Consider the following 17,837-nt stretch of genomic DNA (forward strand, 5'->3'; position numbering starts at 1 on the left):
GAGACCCTTTTTCATCAAGCCCACCTGGAAGATACCACTCATCTTTGATAAAAGGCTCCTTTGTGAAAGCTGTGTGCACCCCATATCCCCATCCCCCCTCAGAACAGACCTGGTCCTGGAAGCCACACCCCTCACACACCCGCCCCCAAGTCCTAAGCCTCAAATGTCCCCCCTGGTGGGGGACAGGGGTTGCCACCCAAATTCGTTCCTAACGGTCCAGCTTTGCCCTCTTCCTGCTGCTCTGACGAGGGGGCCACACTGGACTCCCTGACAGCAATCAGGGCCTGAACTTGGAGGGAGACAGGGAGGCAGCAGCAGCCCTGAACACAAATACCGCCCCCCCACACACACCCTGCAGGACCTCCCACTGAACCACAACCCCAGGGGCTGGAGAATGAGCTAAGTGTCGCCTCTCTGCTCCTCAGCCCCGGCCAGAGATGCCCAGACACCCAAGGACCCTTAGGGCCCCCCTATGCTCCTGCCCCGCATGGGGTGGTGCTCAGCGGGCTCCCTCCCTCTCTCCCTCCAGCATATTTCAGCCCTAATGAGTTTTAAATTCCCCTAGGCCCCCGGGGATGGCTAGAGAGCCGGCAGCCAGGCCGGTCCATCTTCGTGGTACCTGTGCCTCATGCCTCCTGGGTCATCCCAGGGCACTTCTCGGTGGCCCCAGGAAAAACAGAAGCCTGGGGAGGACTCAGGTCCAGGAATGAAGGAACGAAGAAAGAAAGGAACAGGGAGAAGAATCCAGCCCCCCCTCACATGAGCACGCGTTCCTCGAACTGGGAACGTGTTCCTCACAACAGCTACTGTTCCTCGAACTGGGTCATGTGCCACTTTTCATTGTCCCGTTTAATACAACCATCCTACCCATCTTATAGATCTGGAAACTGGGCTCAGAGGTCATGTGACCCGCCCAAGGATCACACAGGCAGGAGTGGCAGGGCCAGGATTGGCCCCTTTTGAAACAGCTTCACACCCCTGAGACCAACCCCGTCTCTCCACCCCCCGGGGACGCGTGCAGAGCCCGCTCACGGTCATCCCACAGGCGAGGAAAACAGCCCCGAGCAGCATCTGCCCACAACCAGGCCACATCTTCAATCAAGGGGAAATTTCTGGAGCTATGTTGGGGTGGAGAGGACCATCTGAGAACGGAAAGGGGACCTGGAGGGGTTGGGTGCCCACCAGAAAGTGCTCAGCACATTAGGGTACCAATGGCCCTAATCAAGGTGTGAAGCGGGCAGGTGGCCAGAGTGGCCACGAGGCGGGGCACACCTGTCCAGAAACAGGTGAGCTTGTGGGCCACTCCTACCTCTTGGCCTTAACCATGGATAAGGCCACCCCACATGACCCAGAGAGAGGCCCAGGCAGAGCCAGAGAGGGTATAAAAGGCAGGAAGGAGAGAGATGGGGGGAGAACAGAAGAGGGAAGCAGAGAAATCCACAGAGTCCCAAAGAAGGAAGCAGGGGCTGGGGACCAAGGGGGGCTCTGATTCCCCTGCTTCCCTGCCCCCCAAAACGTGGCTCCAGGATACAATTCTCCATGGCAGCCCAGAGCCTGGAGGCGGGGGCATGCATCTCCTCACCTCACCCCAGCCCGGGCCCCCAAGTAAGTGGCAAGCGTAAAGGTCAATTGGAATATAAAGCAGAATGTGCCGCCTTTTCATTTCCAACATGTCTGGGTCATAAAAATGCAAGTTTAATAAACTGGGAGGAAGTGGAAAAGCACACAGCTCATTTAGGACTAGGCAGGGGGAGGTACTATGAGCTTAACCCTCTGACAGAGACAGGCGGAGGCATGGGCCACACCCCTGCCCCAGGCACAGCTCCCACGCCGCCGCCGGGGTTGCTTTGGGGTGGGGGAGGGGGGTTGCGGGGTTGCTCGGTTTTCCCAAGGCTGACAGACAGGGCCGGGGGCACTGAGGGCAAGGGGAAGACACAGGCCCAGGTCCCTGGGTCCCAGGGAGGCCCAGTCCTGCCCTCCACAAGCCCATGGACGTCAGGGAGGCCCACAACAGCCACACAAAGGACCCCACGTACCCCAGGAACAGCTCAGCCCTTCACAGGTCAGGAGAGTCTTGGAGTTTGAGTCAGGGTTTGAAGAAGGAGTCTGACTCTGCCAGTCGGGCATCAGGAGGGAAGTTCCAGGAGGAGCACACAGCCAGGAAAATCCCCGAGGCAGGTTTTGGAAAGCACAGCACACACTCAGAATATGCAGGGTCGAGGCAGACTGGACTACACTGGAGAGGCCACGAGAAAGGCCACTGGGGCCATGGCAATACCGCGGTAACCTGACCGCTGGGGAGTAGGCTCAGTGCTCCTTCTCCAGGAGAGGCCACCAGGTAGAGGAGTGGCCTTGGCCCACCTGACCCGATGCCCTCGTTTTACAGAACAGCCGACCCACCCAAGGTCACAGCGCGTTGTCGGCAGAGCCAGACCCAGAACACAGGTCCCTGAGCTATGGGAGGCTTCAGTGGTAAGGGGACCCACAGCCCTCCCCTGAGTGGAGAGCCAGAGATCACCCAGCATCCCCCACACCTCACAGTGAGTGCCTGGAGAGCCCCAGGACCAACACACTGGGGGGAACTCAGCTACACTCACCCATCATCCCTCTGCCAAAAGCCAGTGATCTGCCCCTCCATATTGCCCAGCTCCCCAGCCTGCATGGCTCAGATCACTCCCCCTCCCCCCTTGAGCCCCCCTTCAATGCTCTGCCTGCACGCGATGTGAACTAACATTACCGAGCCCTACGGTGCACCCACACCACCAGCTCCTCACTACATTATCCTACATCCTTACCCTGAGAGGTACACGCGATTCTACCCATTTCACAGATGAGATGAGCAAGGTCCAGACAGGGTGAGGGATCTGGGGCCAAGATCTGAGCCACCTACCACGTGGCTGCCTCCAAAGCCAGTGAGTGCTCTGGGCTGCCCGCCGCAACCAGGCACTCGGCCGATATCCCCAGTCTACATGCCAGGTGCTGGTCTGAGCACTTTCCGTGTATTCACTTAATCTTTACCGTGCCCTGTGAGGTGGGGAGCATTTTACAGACAAGGAAACTGAGGCACAGAGAGGTACTCCCAGGTGATAAATGGCAGAGCAGGGGTTTGAGGCCAGGCCATCTGGCCCCGGAGCCCATGCCTTAACCATCGCATGCTACTGCCTCCTGGGGCTCCCCATCTGGCTGGCCCTGCCTCGCTCCTGTCTCGAGCTCTCCTTCCTCAGGCCAGGGAGACGGGGTGGAAGAGGGACAAGGGGCCAGGGGTGGGAGGAGGCCAGCAGAGTGGGAGCGGAGGGAAAGAGTGAGCCTCTCCCACAGGCTCCACCCTTATATCTCCTCCCCCACCCACCCATCACCTCTGTGGTTTCACAAGGACTGTTCAGGGACCATTTGCATATTTAACAGGTGAGGAAACTGAGGTCCTGAGAGGCCCAGTGATTGCCCAAGGTCCCCAGACTCCTGCTGACCCCTCCCCCCCCACAACACCCTTAGCAGCAATAAGGGTCAGGATGTAGGTTTGGGCACTCCCTTGGTCCCCCTCTCCCAGCCCCAGAGCTGTCTTGGTCCTCCCTCTTGAGTCCCGAGGTCAACAATCAAGCAAAGTCCTGCCCCAGGGCCTTTGTACTTGCTGTTCTCTCTACCTAGAACACTCCCCAGATACCCAATGGGCGAGTCCCTTTGCTCTATTTGAGCTTATGCAGAAATAATCCCTCTTCAGTGAAGCCATCCCCAACCATCCTGTCTACATTGGCACCCCTCTGCCATGCCTCAGCTTTGTTCTGCAGGGAACTACCCCCCCCCCATTAGGTATTATACATTTTACCTGTTCCCTGCCTGCTTTCCCCCCCTAACATAGAAGCCCACCGGGACAAGGCCTTACTCCATTTTGTTTCCTGCTTTACAAAGTTGCTTAGAGCGGTGGTTCTCCACCTGGGCGGCACAGGGGTATCACGTGGGGAACCCAAGCCCCATCTCAGACCAATTAATCTGAATTCCTGGGGTGGGGCTTGGGTACTAGGATTTTTTTTTAACTCCCTGGGTGATTCCAAGGTGCAGCCAGATGGAGAACACTTCTCTAGCAGTGCTAGGCACAGAGAAGACGTTCGATATGGAGTCCGTGAGTGGAATGAGTGAATGAATTCTTGCCCCGGGGCCCTGTCATCTCCTACCTGGACTCCAGGAGCGCACCAGGCCTCCCTCCAGGGCATTTCTGGGAAGTGGCCCCAGAGGCCCCTCTGCCTCCTTGAAATTTCACAATCATGAGCCTGTTTGCCAATCCAGTCACCAGAGCTGAACCCAGGCTTCCAGCCCCAAACCTCCTGTGTTCAGAGCTGGGTCTGCAACCCCAGGGTGCACCTGCGAGGCAGCTGGCTCGAGAGGGCTGCAGCAGGGGGGCAGGGTGCTCCCTGGAGAGCCTGGTGGGATGGGAATACTAGGCCGACTCAGACCACACGGTCTGGTGGCCAACCAAGCCTCCTGGCAGGTGTCCAACCACAGGCCCGGCCCCCCAGGCCTCATCCGCCTGCTGGAGCTTGAGGAATCCGATGCTCGAGTAAACTCCCCAGGTGACTGTGATGAGGTGCCAGGCTTGAGAACCACCGAGGCAACGCAACGTCTCCCCCAGCAGCCCTACCCACCCATCCTTCCCCCTGCCTTGCATCCCCGGTATCTGAATATATTGTGGGGGGCACTGCTCCACTGTGGACAGTAACCAGGTGGTTGGGACAGAGCACAGAGGGCAGAGAGAACAGCCAGTGGAGTGGTCAGTGGGGGGCTCTGAGCCCAGTGCCACATTCCCCCCCCCCCCACCGCACCTCCCTCCCCTCTCTCTGCAGGCTCCAGCCTGACCCTGACGTCTTGACGTCCCCCTTCCCAGGCTCTCACCACAGAGGGACACCTGGTGCTTGGGGGAAAGAGGGACGCTGTAAAAGCATGGGCTATGCACTTCTCACCTGAGAACAGCCCCTGAGAGTCACCCTCAGCAAGACCTACTTCCCCCACCTCTTCCCCTCCTTCCCCACCCCTTCGGCCGCCTAGCCCCTCACCAACGCTATCAAAACTATTCTGCCAATATCAAAACTGTTCCGGTAACACCCGCGTCCCCAAAGCGCCTACGAAGGGTTTTGCCCACATTATCACCCCTGCCGGGTGCGCGCCATCGTGTCCGCGCTGCAGACGATCAACTGAGTCTCAGAAAAGCCACGCAGTAGTAGGCCAGGTCTCAAACCCGAGTCGATCGGGTGGCCAAGAGTTAGGAGAGCAGAGTGGTAAAATGGGTAGATTCGGGGCCGCACAGTTTGCATGCTGGCTCCACCACGCTAGCTGTGGGACCTTGGTCAAGTTGCTTGGCTTCTCTGTGCCTCAGTTGCCCACTTGTACAATGGAGATAACAACTGCCCACCGCGGGCTGCCGTGAGGGTTAAGACGGACCCTGGCACAGGATATGTGTCGTGCAAACGTTGTGCTAATTCCACCTCAGACACCTCTTCTGGAGGGTCCCTCATTCACCCCCAAATATCTATTGAGGAAGCTTTGTTGGGACAAATCTCTAATAACAGCCTAAAATGGTGCATGGGGTTATCCTCGAACAGGGAAAAAGGTGTAGGTGAAGGGAATTCCAATTCCGTAAGTCAGGGAGGCACTGGAGGTGTTTGGGAGGGTGGAAACAGATCCAAGTGGCCCTGGAGTTCACCAGAGTGATGGGCACTGGTTGGCACTGGTTTGACCCAATGGCTCGATGGGCCGGGCTGCACTCATCCCCACGGCCAGGGGCGTCTGCGGGGTGGTGCAGACCATGGCATCCCTGCTGGTATCACAGAGTTTGGGGGGACATGGGGGAGCAGACGCTTCACTCTCCATGACACCATTCAGCCAAGACTCCTGAGAGCCTACTGCAGGCCTGGCACCAGCCAGGGGTCCTACGGGTGCTGCTGAGGGTCAACTGGTCTCATCTGCTCAGTCCCCAGGCGGTAGTTCAAGAGTAGCCCTATACCTGGCTGGCTGGGTCGGTAGAGTGTACAACTCTTGATCTCAGTGTTGTGAGTTCGAGCCCCATGTTGGGTACAGAGATTACTTAAAAAATAAAATCTTTTTGGGGCCCCTGGCCGGCTCAGTCGGTTAAGCATCCAGCTTCAGCTCAGGTCACGATCTCGCGGTTCGTGAGTTGGAGCCTGACGTCAGGCTCTGTGCTCACAGCTCGGAGCCTGGAGCCTGTTTCAGATTCTGTGTCTCCCTCTCTCTGCCCCTTCCCCAGCTCACACTCTGTCTCTCTGTCTCCAAAAGAAATAAACATTAAAAAAAATAAAATCTTTTTTTAAAAAAAGTAGCCCTGTAGGGCACCTGGGTGGCTCAGTCAGTTAAGCATCTGATTTCAGCTCAGGTCATGATCTCACAGTTTGTGAATTCGAGCCCCACTTCAGATGAGCCCCACTTCTCTCTCTCTCTGCCCCTCATGGGATTTTTCTCTCTCTCTGCCCCTTGCTCACTTGCACCACAGCCCCCCTCAAAAAATAAAAAAATAAATAAATAAGTAAAAATTTTAAAAATAGCCCTAGACAATACACAAATGTAGGTCTTATGTATACCCACAAAACTTCATCGTTGGGCGCTGAAATTTGAATTTCATGTGATCTTCCTGTGTTGTGATATATTATTCTTTTGATTCTTTTTCTTCAACTACTTAAATACCAAGACCATTCTTAGTTCATGGGTCATACAAAAACAAGTGGTGGGCCAGATTTGGCTCGTGGGCCATAGTTTGCTAACCCCTAGTCTAGAGGGGGAAGCCAGCGGCAAAAAGGAAAACAAGCAAATATGGGCATGAGTACAAACTGTGATGAGTGCCATAAAGGGAAAGATGAGGAAACAAGATAGAATAACTGGGGCGGGGGGAGAGGCAGAGGGGAGGGAGTCCATTTAAGCTTAAGGTTGAATGAGAAGGATCTAGCCTCACAGAGTCAGGAGAGAACATTCCATACAGAGGGGAACGCAGGTGCAAAGGCCCTGTGGTGGGGAAAATAACACAGTGTCATGACGGACCATAAGGAAAATAGAGTGGCTGTGTGGATTGCACCCAGGAGAGACAACAGACGTGGTTGGGCACCAAGTAGCACAGAGCTTCTGAGACAGGCAAGGGTTTGGAAGTTTGCATTTTAATCTAAAAGCAATGAAAGGTTTAACAGAGGTGAGTAGATTCGATTCAGCTTTTAGAAAGATCTCCCTGGCCACTGAGCAGAAGTCTGGCTGTGGTAGGCCCATTTAGAAGCAGGGGGGGGAAAAAAAGAAGCAGGGGGAAGAAGAGAAGGTTTCTGCAATGGTCTGGATGAGAGGCCCCAGAGGTGGGAGGTCCCAGAGGACACATTCTGAAAGGAAAGCCTGTAGGGTTTCCTTGTAGAAAAAGGGTGGTCAAAACTGTTGCCAGGTTTTTGGCTTGGGTGCTGGAAGGATGAAATGGTCTTCAAGGGAGAAGGGCATGCTGCAGGGGGGGGGGGGGGAGGGGGGGGGGGAGGGGGGCAGTGTAGATGGACTGTCTCCAAAGCTCCTCCTGGTTGTGCAATGAAAACACTTTGAAGACACAAAGATGTTCAACAGAACATCTTGCGTTATCTAAGCCACAAAGTCTCCCCAGGAGTCCTGGGCCAGGCGCGGAGGAGCTTAGACAAGCCAAGCCCCAAGCAGGCAGCTTTCTCCAGAAACAAACCACAAACCGTTACAGCACTTACAGCCCCACGTGGGTCAAGAGCATCACACAGCCAGGCTGGGGGGGTGGGGGGTGGTGCCCAGAAGGGCTAGTATGCCTCGCCACTGGCCCCGGCCCGGCCTCTCTTAGGAACCTGGGGCACCTGCCCACCTCCACCCTCTCCCCTGCTCACCAGTGTCCCCTCCACCCCCTTTCCTGCCTTCCCCCTTCTGCCCTCCCTCCACTCTGCCCAGCTTCTTCCTCCCCCATGCCACTGTTGTGACAGCGAAACAAAGCTCGTTATCTGAAAGTTAAGTTGGCTGCTCAGTCTTCAGGAAGACACGAGAGGCCCAGCAGATGGTGGGGCCTCTCCAGGATCGGCCTCAAAGGTCACCGTCTGTCACTGCCCACCCGCTCCAGCCTCTTCCACATCAATGGAGTCTCTCGTGCTGGTTTCAGGCCCAGCCACAAGCTGTGCAATGACATTTCCTGTGGGCTGACTGTGTGCCAGGCACCGTGCTAGGCCCTCCCTGGACATTAACTCCTAATTCTCTCACCTGGCCTAGGAGACCATTATCATCCCCATTTAACAAGCGAGGAAATACACAGAGGCACAAACAAGCTCAACAATTAGCCAAGGTGGCAAGGACTGGCTAGCCTCCCCTTCTTCAAGCCTCAGCTGTTTTGCCTGCTGCAAATGAGGGCGGGACTCCGTGCAACGACTTCTGGATCCTTCTAGCTCTCACAAGTCTGGGATTTGAAAACTTCTTCCTTCCGAAGGCACTTAACATGTTCCTTCTCCCCCCAACAACGGCTGCTCTCAAGAAAAGATCTTATGGGCTTATTCACACTATGGTGCAAATGCCCTATATGGTGAGCGAACTCTGGGGGCACGAAGATTCAAACCCAGGCCTAACTGGCACCCAAACCTGGGCTGTCCCAACATAGCACTACATAGGCCACATCCTCAGGCTTTAGGATGTCTTCCAAAAGGTATGCTTTACACCTATCAGTATTCCCTGTCTCCGGAAGAGAGCCAAAACGAGGATGAAGGGACAGGAAGTAAGGGATATAAGCTATCAAGTCAGATCCAAGGCTACTCAGAGTCAGGGCTTCTGGTCCCCACAAAGGCCTGAGTCTCACTTCCAACCCAGTTTATTTGGACAGCAATCTGGAAGGAGTCAGGCCTGGGAGCTGGGGACCTGCCTTCTAGCTCCGCCCTGTCACTTAACAGGGGTCAGATTCCACCTCTATACAAGGGGAGTTGGCCCTTCCAGCTCCAGTAGCTGGGAGGTTTGCTCACCCCCTGGCCCCGACTGCACCCCATTAGCTTTTCGCCAGGCAGGAAATCACCTCTAGTGTCCCCAAGCCCAGAGCTCCTCTCTGAACTGTGCACAGGAAATTCACCTCTTGGAGGAAGGGGAGCTATAATCACAGACTCTGGTGGAAGCTCCCAGCAGGCCCCACTTATTGGCCTTGGCAGAGCAGGGCTGCAGTGGTGCCCTTTGAAATAGACACCTGACACAGCTTCTGTCCCTGCCTGGGTGCCCCTCCCTCATGCTCGCCAGCCTGGGGCCTCCGCTCCCTTTGCCTCTGTAAATGGTTTCTAAGTTTCTCACCCAGCCTCTCATTTCTATCAGTTTAATTATTGAGGAGCCCTCTTGTCGCCAGCCTGGAACATTAACGCTGTTAAAAGGAACCCAGGGAATGCAGACCACAGATGACTGACTCCTTCTGGCTCCGTCCCCATCTCCGTGCCCTGCCCCTCCCTTCCCTTTCCCAACGTGCCCCCTCTGTCCCCCATTCCTTCTCTCCTCCCAGGCCTCTACCCCCGCCCCTGTCCCGTCTCTCTTTCTGAGCAGTCAGGGAGACTCCTGACCCTCTGCCCCAACCCATTCATCTCTCTGTAATTGGAGGAGGCACAGATAAAACTGAGGCCTGGGCCATGTTCACAGGTGACCAGATGGGCAGGGAAAATGAAACACTTGTGAGCCCCTGGCTGGTGATGCACTTTGGCCCAGGCACCCTCACCCCACCAGAGACCTTTCTCCAACCAAAGAGGGGTGAGCACAGAGGTCACAGCGCATTCGCATGTGGGGTCACTGGATGCCTCATCCCAAAATATCCATGTTTCCAAGAACATGCTCACCACTCTTGGAGCCTTTACCCTGTGTCACGTGACACCTCTCCACTCCTTTGATCCTCTCTACCTCCCTATAAAGTGGGCACTGGCTTGCCCCTGGGAGATGGCAGGGAGGCACTCACTGAGGTCATAGCCCCCAGGGCCTCATCAGGCTGTTTTCTAAAACATCCAGAGTAGGGGCGCCTGGATGGCTCAGTCAGTTGAGCATCCGACGTCAGCTCAGATCATGATCTCATGGATCATGGGTTCGAACCCTGTGTTAGGGTCTGTGCTGACAGCTCAGAGCCTGAAGCCTGCTTCTGATTCTGTGTCTCCCTCTCTCTCTGCCCCTCCGCCACTCACACTCTGTCTCTCAAAAATAAATAAACATAAAAAAAAATTAAAACATCCAGAGTCACCAAAAGTGTTTAATAAAAAGCTCCAATAAGGAAACTGCAGCAGCCCCATCTGTGGTCTGGCCTTCTCCAAGGCTGGGGGTCTAGGCCCCATCCAGACAGACTGACAAGGAGTCTGGGGCTTGTCCCCTCTGCTGATGGCCAAAGTAGCCTCACCTCTCAGGCCTGGGGCAGGCAGGCTGAAGTGATGACTCAGCTAGCCCAAGCCATCACCATCATCAGGCCCTGGCCTGAACAGCTGAGCCCGGCTTCCTCCTCCGCTCTGGGTCTCCACTCCTCAATGCAAAACAGGGAAGGTGGGAAGGCTGGACCAGGCTACCCATTCCCAAATCATCTACCAGGAATGACCTCAGGCAGCACAGCCCCCCAGACGTTGTTCAGATTGTCTATTGCAAAGTTTCCTTCATCTTAATTCTGCATTCTTCGTAATGCATCCATTTGTTGGAAAATTAAGATAGTGTTCCTAGACAGTGTTTCATAAAACCACCAAGTAAAACCAACACTCCAGAAAGGCCTATAGGTGAGACAGCACAGCACATGGCCCCACAAAGTTCCAACCGCCACTCCACACTGTGACGGGACAACTCTAGCTTCCTTTCTTTACCACTCGTCCCCACCCCCATCCCCAACATGGTGACCTTCCACACCATCCACCCCCACTTCTATCCACGCTCCCCAAAATGCCCCCAAGTACGGGTGCATCATGGGACTGGGCAAATGGACTCCAGAAAAGGTCCAGGTGAGAGAGCTTCAGCCTCAGACTTCCCACTCTGCATGGGCCCAGACAGCCTCTCTCAGCCCACTGCACCTAACTCTGGAGACTCTGAGGAGAGAAGGGGCCATCTCCAAAGGCTGAGAGCCTAACACCAGGGTGAAGGAGGGACCCAGCAGCTTCCTCTGGGCTTTCCTTCCTCCTCTTTCCTCACATTCTCCCTCCCTCTCTCTCCCCCTCCTCCCCCCCCCCTTACACACACACACACACACACACACACACACACACATGCAGTCGCACACGCACACACAAACACACAGAGCAAACAAGGCAGGCTCCGAGAGCAGAGCGGCTCATAATTATTGGTAAAATGCTTGTAATGTTTTTCTCTCTACCCGGTAGCTTTCAGTTGTTTTAGCAGCTTAGCGAAGCACTTGGCTCCAATTGAATTGCAAATCAGCAGCTCTTGCCCCAGGAAGAGAGGAAGGGAGGTAGCAAGGAGGGGGCAGGGAAGGATTCCAGAAGGAAAGGGAGAAAGGTGTGCAAGGAAGAAGGGCAGGAGGAAGGAAATGAGCAAGGGAAGCCTAGTTCGGGGCCAAGGGCAACAGAAACAGAGACTGCCTGCTCCTTCCAGGCCCTTTCCCTGTCCTCATCCATTCTCTATGGGTTCCGTAGCCCAATGCCCCATCCAAAATATCAAGACACATTTTCTAACCATAATCTTGGGGTGGAGTAGGAGGGCCACACAGGGCTCTCTCAGCTACTAGAAGAAAAGCATATCTTTCTTGGGAATTTCAATTATTTGAAAACAATGTCAAAACAAAAGTCTTGCTTTTTCTCCCTGGCAATCTCCAACATTTGTATTTCGAGTCTATCTATCTATCTCTCTCTCTTTTACTCTCTTTACCTTTCTATCTACCTATATTTCCATGTATCCATCTGTCTGTCTTTATATATACATATATCTGTCCTCCTAGCTCCTCCTCCCTTCTGTTGTTCAGCACTTCCTTTTCCCCTCTTGGTTCAGCATTCCCCACTGAGGAGTGCAGTTGATCAGGCCGCGAGTGCTGTTTCAGCACCATGGTCAGCACCACAGCACTGGGTCCCTCCCTGACACCTCCACTCTGCTGAGCCTAGGCTTTAACCATAGGACTGCCCCCAAATTCTCATATATTGCTCCCTGGGAAACATACTCTCTTCCCCAGAGTCCAGGAAGGAACAGGAGAAAGAAGCTGGCCAGGCCTGGCACCCTGGGTGTGGAGGGCTGGGGCTGTTGGTACAAACACACATCTGGGGCCAACCAGCCAGGCACTAACCTTGAAGAGACGGAGGATGTTGGCCACCATGATGGAGACCGAGCTCCCTGAAGCACCGATGACACCCACCACACGTTCAGGTTTGGTGATGATGGGTGGGCCGCCACTGCCACAGCGGACCTCCGTGCCATCCTTCTCGATGAGCGCCTGCACAAAGGTCAGCGACTGCTCGAGGGCATGGGTGTCCCTCGAGCAGGTGTCCAGAATGCGGGCGCCCAGCGTGATGTTGGGCAGCAGGTCCGGGTCATTGTTGATGCGATCCAGGGCAAAGAGCATGGCCTCCAGTCGGTGGATGCCCTTTTCCTTCTTAAGTTCTCCACAAGCCTTGCCCTCTGAGCCCCGGCCGTGCACAGGGAACAGGCCTCCCAGTGTGATGTCCCCATCTATGCGGATGGAATTCATGTGGGGGTGGCCCTTGGGCTTCCCCAGGGAGGAAGGCATCCAGGGGCCATAAAGGCTAAGGAGCAGGCAAAGAGGCAGCCGGGCCCACCACCAGCCCCAGCCTGTCTTCCCAGGCATCTCGGAAATCCCTAGAGACCCATGAATGGCGGGCCCCACTCCTAGCCTTGGCAGGCCCCTAGCCCCGCAGCCTGGGTGAGCATGGGCAGGGCAGCCCCCACAAGTCTCTCTGGGGCAGCTTCAGCAGCAGGGTGGCCAAGGACGGCCAACAGGGTAACCCATGCTGGTGCTCCTCGCCACTCAGGCAGTGCTCAGTTGCCAACACAGGCCATGCCCATGGGCGACAGGGAGTAGCCAGGGAGCAGCAGAGCTCCAGTCTTGGTCCCCACGTCCTGCAGGCCTGTTCTTGATGGATGAATGTGAAAACAGGAGAGTGCTCCTAGCTTGATGTATCTTGGCATCAAGGAGAAAACAGCTCCAATGCTCTCCTCCTATCAACCTTAGAAGGGAGAGAGAGAGAGAGAGAGAGAGAGAGAATCAAACAGAAGCCCAAAGAAGACATTAGCTATTCTGATCGCTCATCAGGAGTTTGAGAGAAGGAGACACTGGAGGTTATCACCACAGGCTCCACAACTCTGAACTTGGCTCTTGGAGCTGCTGCTCAACTTTGGTTCAAGTGGGAGAGCCCGAGGCAGAAATCAGGTCATGTTTGAAGACTTCTTAAGGCCTGTACCCACTGCCATCAGAAACCTAGGCATCAGAGAGCGCAATTCCCAGGAACAGCCTGGAACTGGCTTGGGCGGAAGAGAGGTCTTGCTCACCCACATGAAGGAGTAGCAAGAAACCAGTTTTGCAGGGCCCAACCCCATTTTAGAGATGAGGAAACTGAGGCCCAGAGCAAGAGAGCATTTTGCCCAAGTCACACAGGTAGTGAGAAGTGAAACACTGTGTAGAGCCCAGCTTCCCAGCTGCCAGCTCTGGAACCAGAGACACTCAAGCTCCTTGGGGACTCGGAGAGAGACCAGGAAAGCCAGTAAGGCCCCCTGCAGAAGAAATCAGGCTGAGAGCTGCTAACTCTGAAGGCCAGGGAGAAGGTGGGGCTGTTGGTTCCCGGATTCTCCTCCTCGAACAATGCCAATTTCACATTGCCACCCCAGGCTGAGGGCAACCCCAGGGGCTCCCAGTTCAAGAGGCAAGCCTTGTCATGTGCTTGGCCTCCCTCCCCCACCCTCTTTCTGTTGGTCTTTATCTCTCCCATTTCTCTGCTGCTCCTTCTCTCTCCCCCACTTCCTCCCTCTGAGAGTGGGGCTCAGGTTACGGCCTGAGCTACTGCACATTATCATGATCATTGTCGTTATTATTGTTGTTGTGATTAAATATTTATCTGCAAGGGTAGAAGAGACAACACCAGCTCTTCCTCATTCTCGCTGCTAATTTGGGCTAATTTCCCCTGGGGTTCCTTCCTTGGCCCCAGCCTCCCTCTCAAAGCCAGCAACCTCCCTCCCCTCAACTGAGAAGGCCACAGGGAGAAGAGCTAGAAGCTGAGTCAGGGATTGGCCGGGGGCCTCACTCTAAGGCCCCCCGGCCCCAAGGGGTTTGTCAGGTGAAGACTAGCAAGCCACTTCTACGCCTCAGTTTCCCTAGCCATTTGGAAGAAGGGCTTGTGTTTGAATCAGGTTTTCCTAGCGATGTGGTCCCTGCATCAAGGCCAGGCAGGGTCTCGGAGCCACCCGTCCCCCACTTGTAGTTCCCCACACACAGGAATTACTGACTATTCCGGTTCTGGGGAAAGGAGAGGAGCGAAGAGGGTACAGCACCCAAGGGTCCAGCCTCAATTCCTGGGCTTCTCTGGCAAGTGCCCTCTGGATCCTCACTTCACACCTGACCCCTCATCAAAATGTTCCCTCACCCATTAGCTCCTCAGAGGCCAAGAACACAACTATTAATTCTCACTCTGCAGGTGAACCGATAGCCCGGAGGCATCACATAACTCTCCCAAAGTCACACAGCAAGATGGGTCAGGACTCAAAGCCAGCACCAGTCATACTGGGAGACCTGGGGAAGCCTGCAAGAAATCTTCCTAATAACCACCCTCACCCATGAAGCTAGGATCCAGTGACTGAACACTGGGGGTCAGTGCTCGGAGGAAGGCTTAAGAGTGAAAGCTGTTACGAGGCGCCTGGGTGGCGCAGTCGGTTAAGCGTCCGACTTCAGCCAGGTCACGATCTCGCGGTCCGTGGGTTCGAGCCCCGCGTCAGGCTCTGGGCTGATGGCTCAGAGCCTGGAGCCTGTTTCGGATTCTGTGTCTCCCTCTCTCTCTGCCCCTCCCCCGTTCATGCTCTGTCTCTCTCTGTCCCAAAAATAAATAAAAACGTTGAAAAAAAAATTTAAAAAAAAAAAAAAGAGTGAAAGCTGTTAAAATGCGGGGAGGGGACGGCTACACCTGTACGGACCTGTCATCCTCACCTACACCTTCATGTGGGTGAGTTTAACAGCTCGCTTTCCTGGAGGGCCATGTGGGTACTAGCTGCTGATGCCAGGACTGGGCAATTCAGAAAAGAGAAACTGGAGAAGGCTTCAAGAGCGCCCACAGTCCTGCCATCCCCTAGAGGTTCTCAATTTCAAAATCTCTAAAATGGAAGGCTTGGGGCACCTGGGTGGCTCAGTCGTTAAGCGTCCGACTTTGGCCCAGGTCACGATCTCACGGTTTGTGAGCTCGAGCCCCACGTCAGGCTCTGTGCTGACAGCCTGGAGCCTGCTTTGGATTCTGTGTCTCCTTCTCTCTCTGCTCCTCCCCAACTTGTGCTCTGTCTCTCTATGTCTCTCAAAAAATAAATAAGTGTAAAAACAAATTTTTTTTTAATAAAATAAAATAAAATGGAAGGCTTGGAGTAGGATGCAGTCTAGTGGCCATACCGCCCCTGCAGGCCATTCTCAGTTGTGACAATGATGGGAAGGAGTCACCTCCGGGCCTGCATCCATCCCCTGGATGGGACAGCCCACACAATGAAACACTGTCCTGTCCAAGTGCTCTGATGCCCACAGAGAGATAACTTCAAATGACATCATACTGCCAAGTGCCAGGCGCTACACTAAGGGCCTCGCTTACGTTTTCCCAGGTGACGCTCACGCCTCCGGGAGCTGGCCGGTATTCCTATCCCCACCACACAGACGAGGAAGCCAAGGCTCCGAACCTCAGACAGTGGCCCACGGCCCAGGCACACAGCGCCGCGCAGGCCCCTGCCCCCAACCCCCCACCACGCCGCCCCAGAGGGGCTCTCGGGCCCTGCCCAGTCCCACAGCCTACAAGTTCAGGCGTGGTTTGCCTGAATTCAAAGTGGAACGATTTTTGGCATCGTGACAGGCTGTGTGCCGAGGCCGCAGCAGGGCAGATTCAGGCTGGGAAACCAATGAACAGCAGCTTCTGACAGTCAGGCCCTGCTCAGGCTTCCAGATTCTTCGTGAGGGCTCAACACCGGCTTCTCCTTGAAGCCCCAGCCCCTTCAGACTGAGTGATGTGCAGACAGGCACATGTACACACACACACACACACACACACACACACACACACACAAACATACCGGAAACCACAGACAGACACACATACACGATGGGGAAGGGCAGAGGCTGCATGGAGGAAGGAGCCCTCATCGAGGAGAAAAACAAATACTTGCAGGGTTAGAATCAAGACCCCAAAGCCCCAGGCCCTGCCCCAGGCTGGCCAGACTGCCCTCCGGCTTCCCTCCACCAGCACTGGGCCCAGCCCCTGCCTAGTGGGCCCCTCTCCACCCCTCAGCCCTGCCAGGTCTGCCTTTTCTGAACATTTCCAAAGAGCTGGGCAAACCACCGCCTCTTTTAGCCTCCCCTCCTTCCTTTGATCCTGTAACAGGAACAAGGGAAAAGTAAAAATACTCTGAGGGTGAAAGGAGCCACCAAGAGCAGAGGCTGGGGGTAGGGCAGGAGGGGGAGCGAGGCGTCCTTCCATACCCCACAGGGCGGCTCCATCTTGGGGAAGGGGGGCCACATCAGGGGAGGCTTGGAGTCCTCAGACCACACCCCGAATTCTAAAAGAGCCAGGAAAGCTCACACCTCGGACATTTTGGGGGGAGGGGATCTATCACTCCCCAAATGAAGTCACCAAGAAGGCGGCAGGTCCATGCCAGTGTGCCCACCCACTCCCAGTGGGGCCTCTTATTCTATCCTTCCCCACCTCTCTCTGCCAACCCCTGTATTCCCTTCCCCTCTGCCCCCTGCCAGATCTCTGGCCCCAGGCAGGCAGGGAGGGATGAGGAGTGGAGGGAAGAACACGCGGTCATCTCCGCACACAACTGTTCACTGGCCAACCGCATTTTTCGGAACATTCTCTTCAGGGAAAGGGGATGTGAGGAGAGCCGGGGAGTGGCTGCAGTGGACCCTCCCCCCCCCAACCCAGCCACCCCACCATCTGAGGGCCTCTCTGCTATCTGCGGGCCTGCAGGGAGAAACTCCACCAACCTGCCTCAGTGACCCCTTCCAAGTCCTAACAAGCAGGACCCCATGCTTCCTCACGTCTAACCTAAATCCTTCCTCCCACAACCAGGGCCTGAGCCAGGAAGAACCACAAACCACGGAACAATGACCAGATCCAAAGAGACGCACCGTGATTTACTCTGATTTACTTTTCACGAAGCTGCTTTTTATTCTCCCAAAACTAAGGAAATAGAATTCTCCCAAACACCAAAGTAAAGGGGAAAGTCAGAGGGACTGATCCTGCACTTTGCTTGGAGGGGGGTGGGGGACACCTCCAGAGCGACCCATTCCTGCTTTCAGCCTTTGAGGGGACCCTCAAGCTGTGGCTCTTCACCCCTCCAGGCTCAGCCGGGAGACCCAGGCCCCCTGTCCTCTGCCTTCCTCTGAGCCATGCCTCCAGAGCTGCTGGCAGCCCCTTCCCCTCGGCCTTTCCATGGTCCCTCCAGCACGTTTTTTTCATCTCTATTCACCTTTGCCTCAGCGGGGCCCAGCCCAGCCCAGGTGCTCAGAAAAGCTGGGGCATTGGGAATGGATGAGTATCTCACATTTCCACAGGAGGGTCTGGCAGCTCCGGTCCCCGGTCGGAAAAGGTGAGGGGGAACCGGAGGCCTCCCCGCTCCTTCCTGTATCACCCCGTGCCCACAGGAGCCCATGAGGACCCGAGACGCCGGACGGCAGGCCACCT

General features: G+C 55.5%; 1 protein-coding gene across 7 annotated transcripts in view; it reads right to left on the bottom strand.

The window, feature by feature from the left end:
- Positions 1–17,837, bottom strand: part of GRM4 (glutamate metabotropic receptor 4) — a 151,664-nt gene that overhangs the window by 127,233 nt on the left and 6,594 nt on the right. For 6 of the 7 annotated variants that reach the window (XM_043591193.1, XM_043591195.1, XM_043591191.1 and 3 more), the window contains one exon: positions 12,245–13,142. The exons of the other annotated variant lie outside the window; for it this stretch is intronic. In XM_043591193.1, coding sequence (XP_043447128.1) covers positions 12,245–12,763 — 519 coding nt within the window. In that variant the 5' untranslated portion in view covers positions 12,764–13,142. The remainder of the gene's footprint in view (positions 1–12,244; positions 13,143–17,837) is intronic. 7 annotated transcript variants of the gene reach the window in all.

The sequence above is a fragment of the Prionailurus bengalensis genome, chromosome B2 (assembly GCF_016509475.1).
Source record: "Prionailurus bengalensis isolate Pbe53 chromosome B2, Fcat_Pben_1.1_paternal_pri, whole genome shotgun sequence".
Lineage (NCBI taxonomy): Eukaryota > Metazoa > Chordata > Mammalia > Carnivora > Felidae > Prionailurus > Prionailurus bengalensis.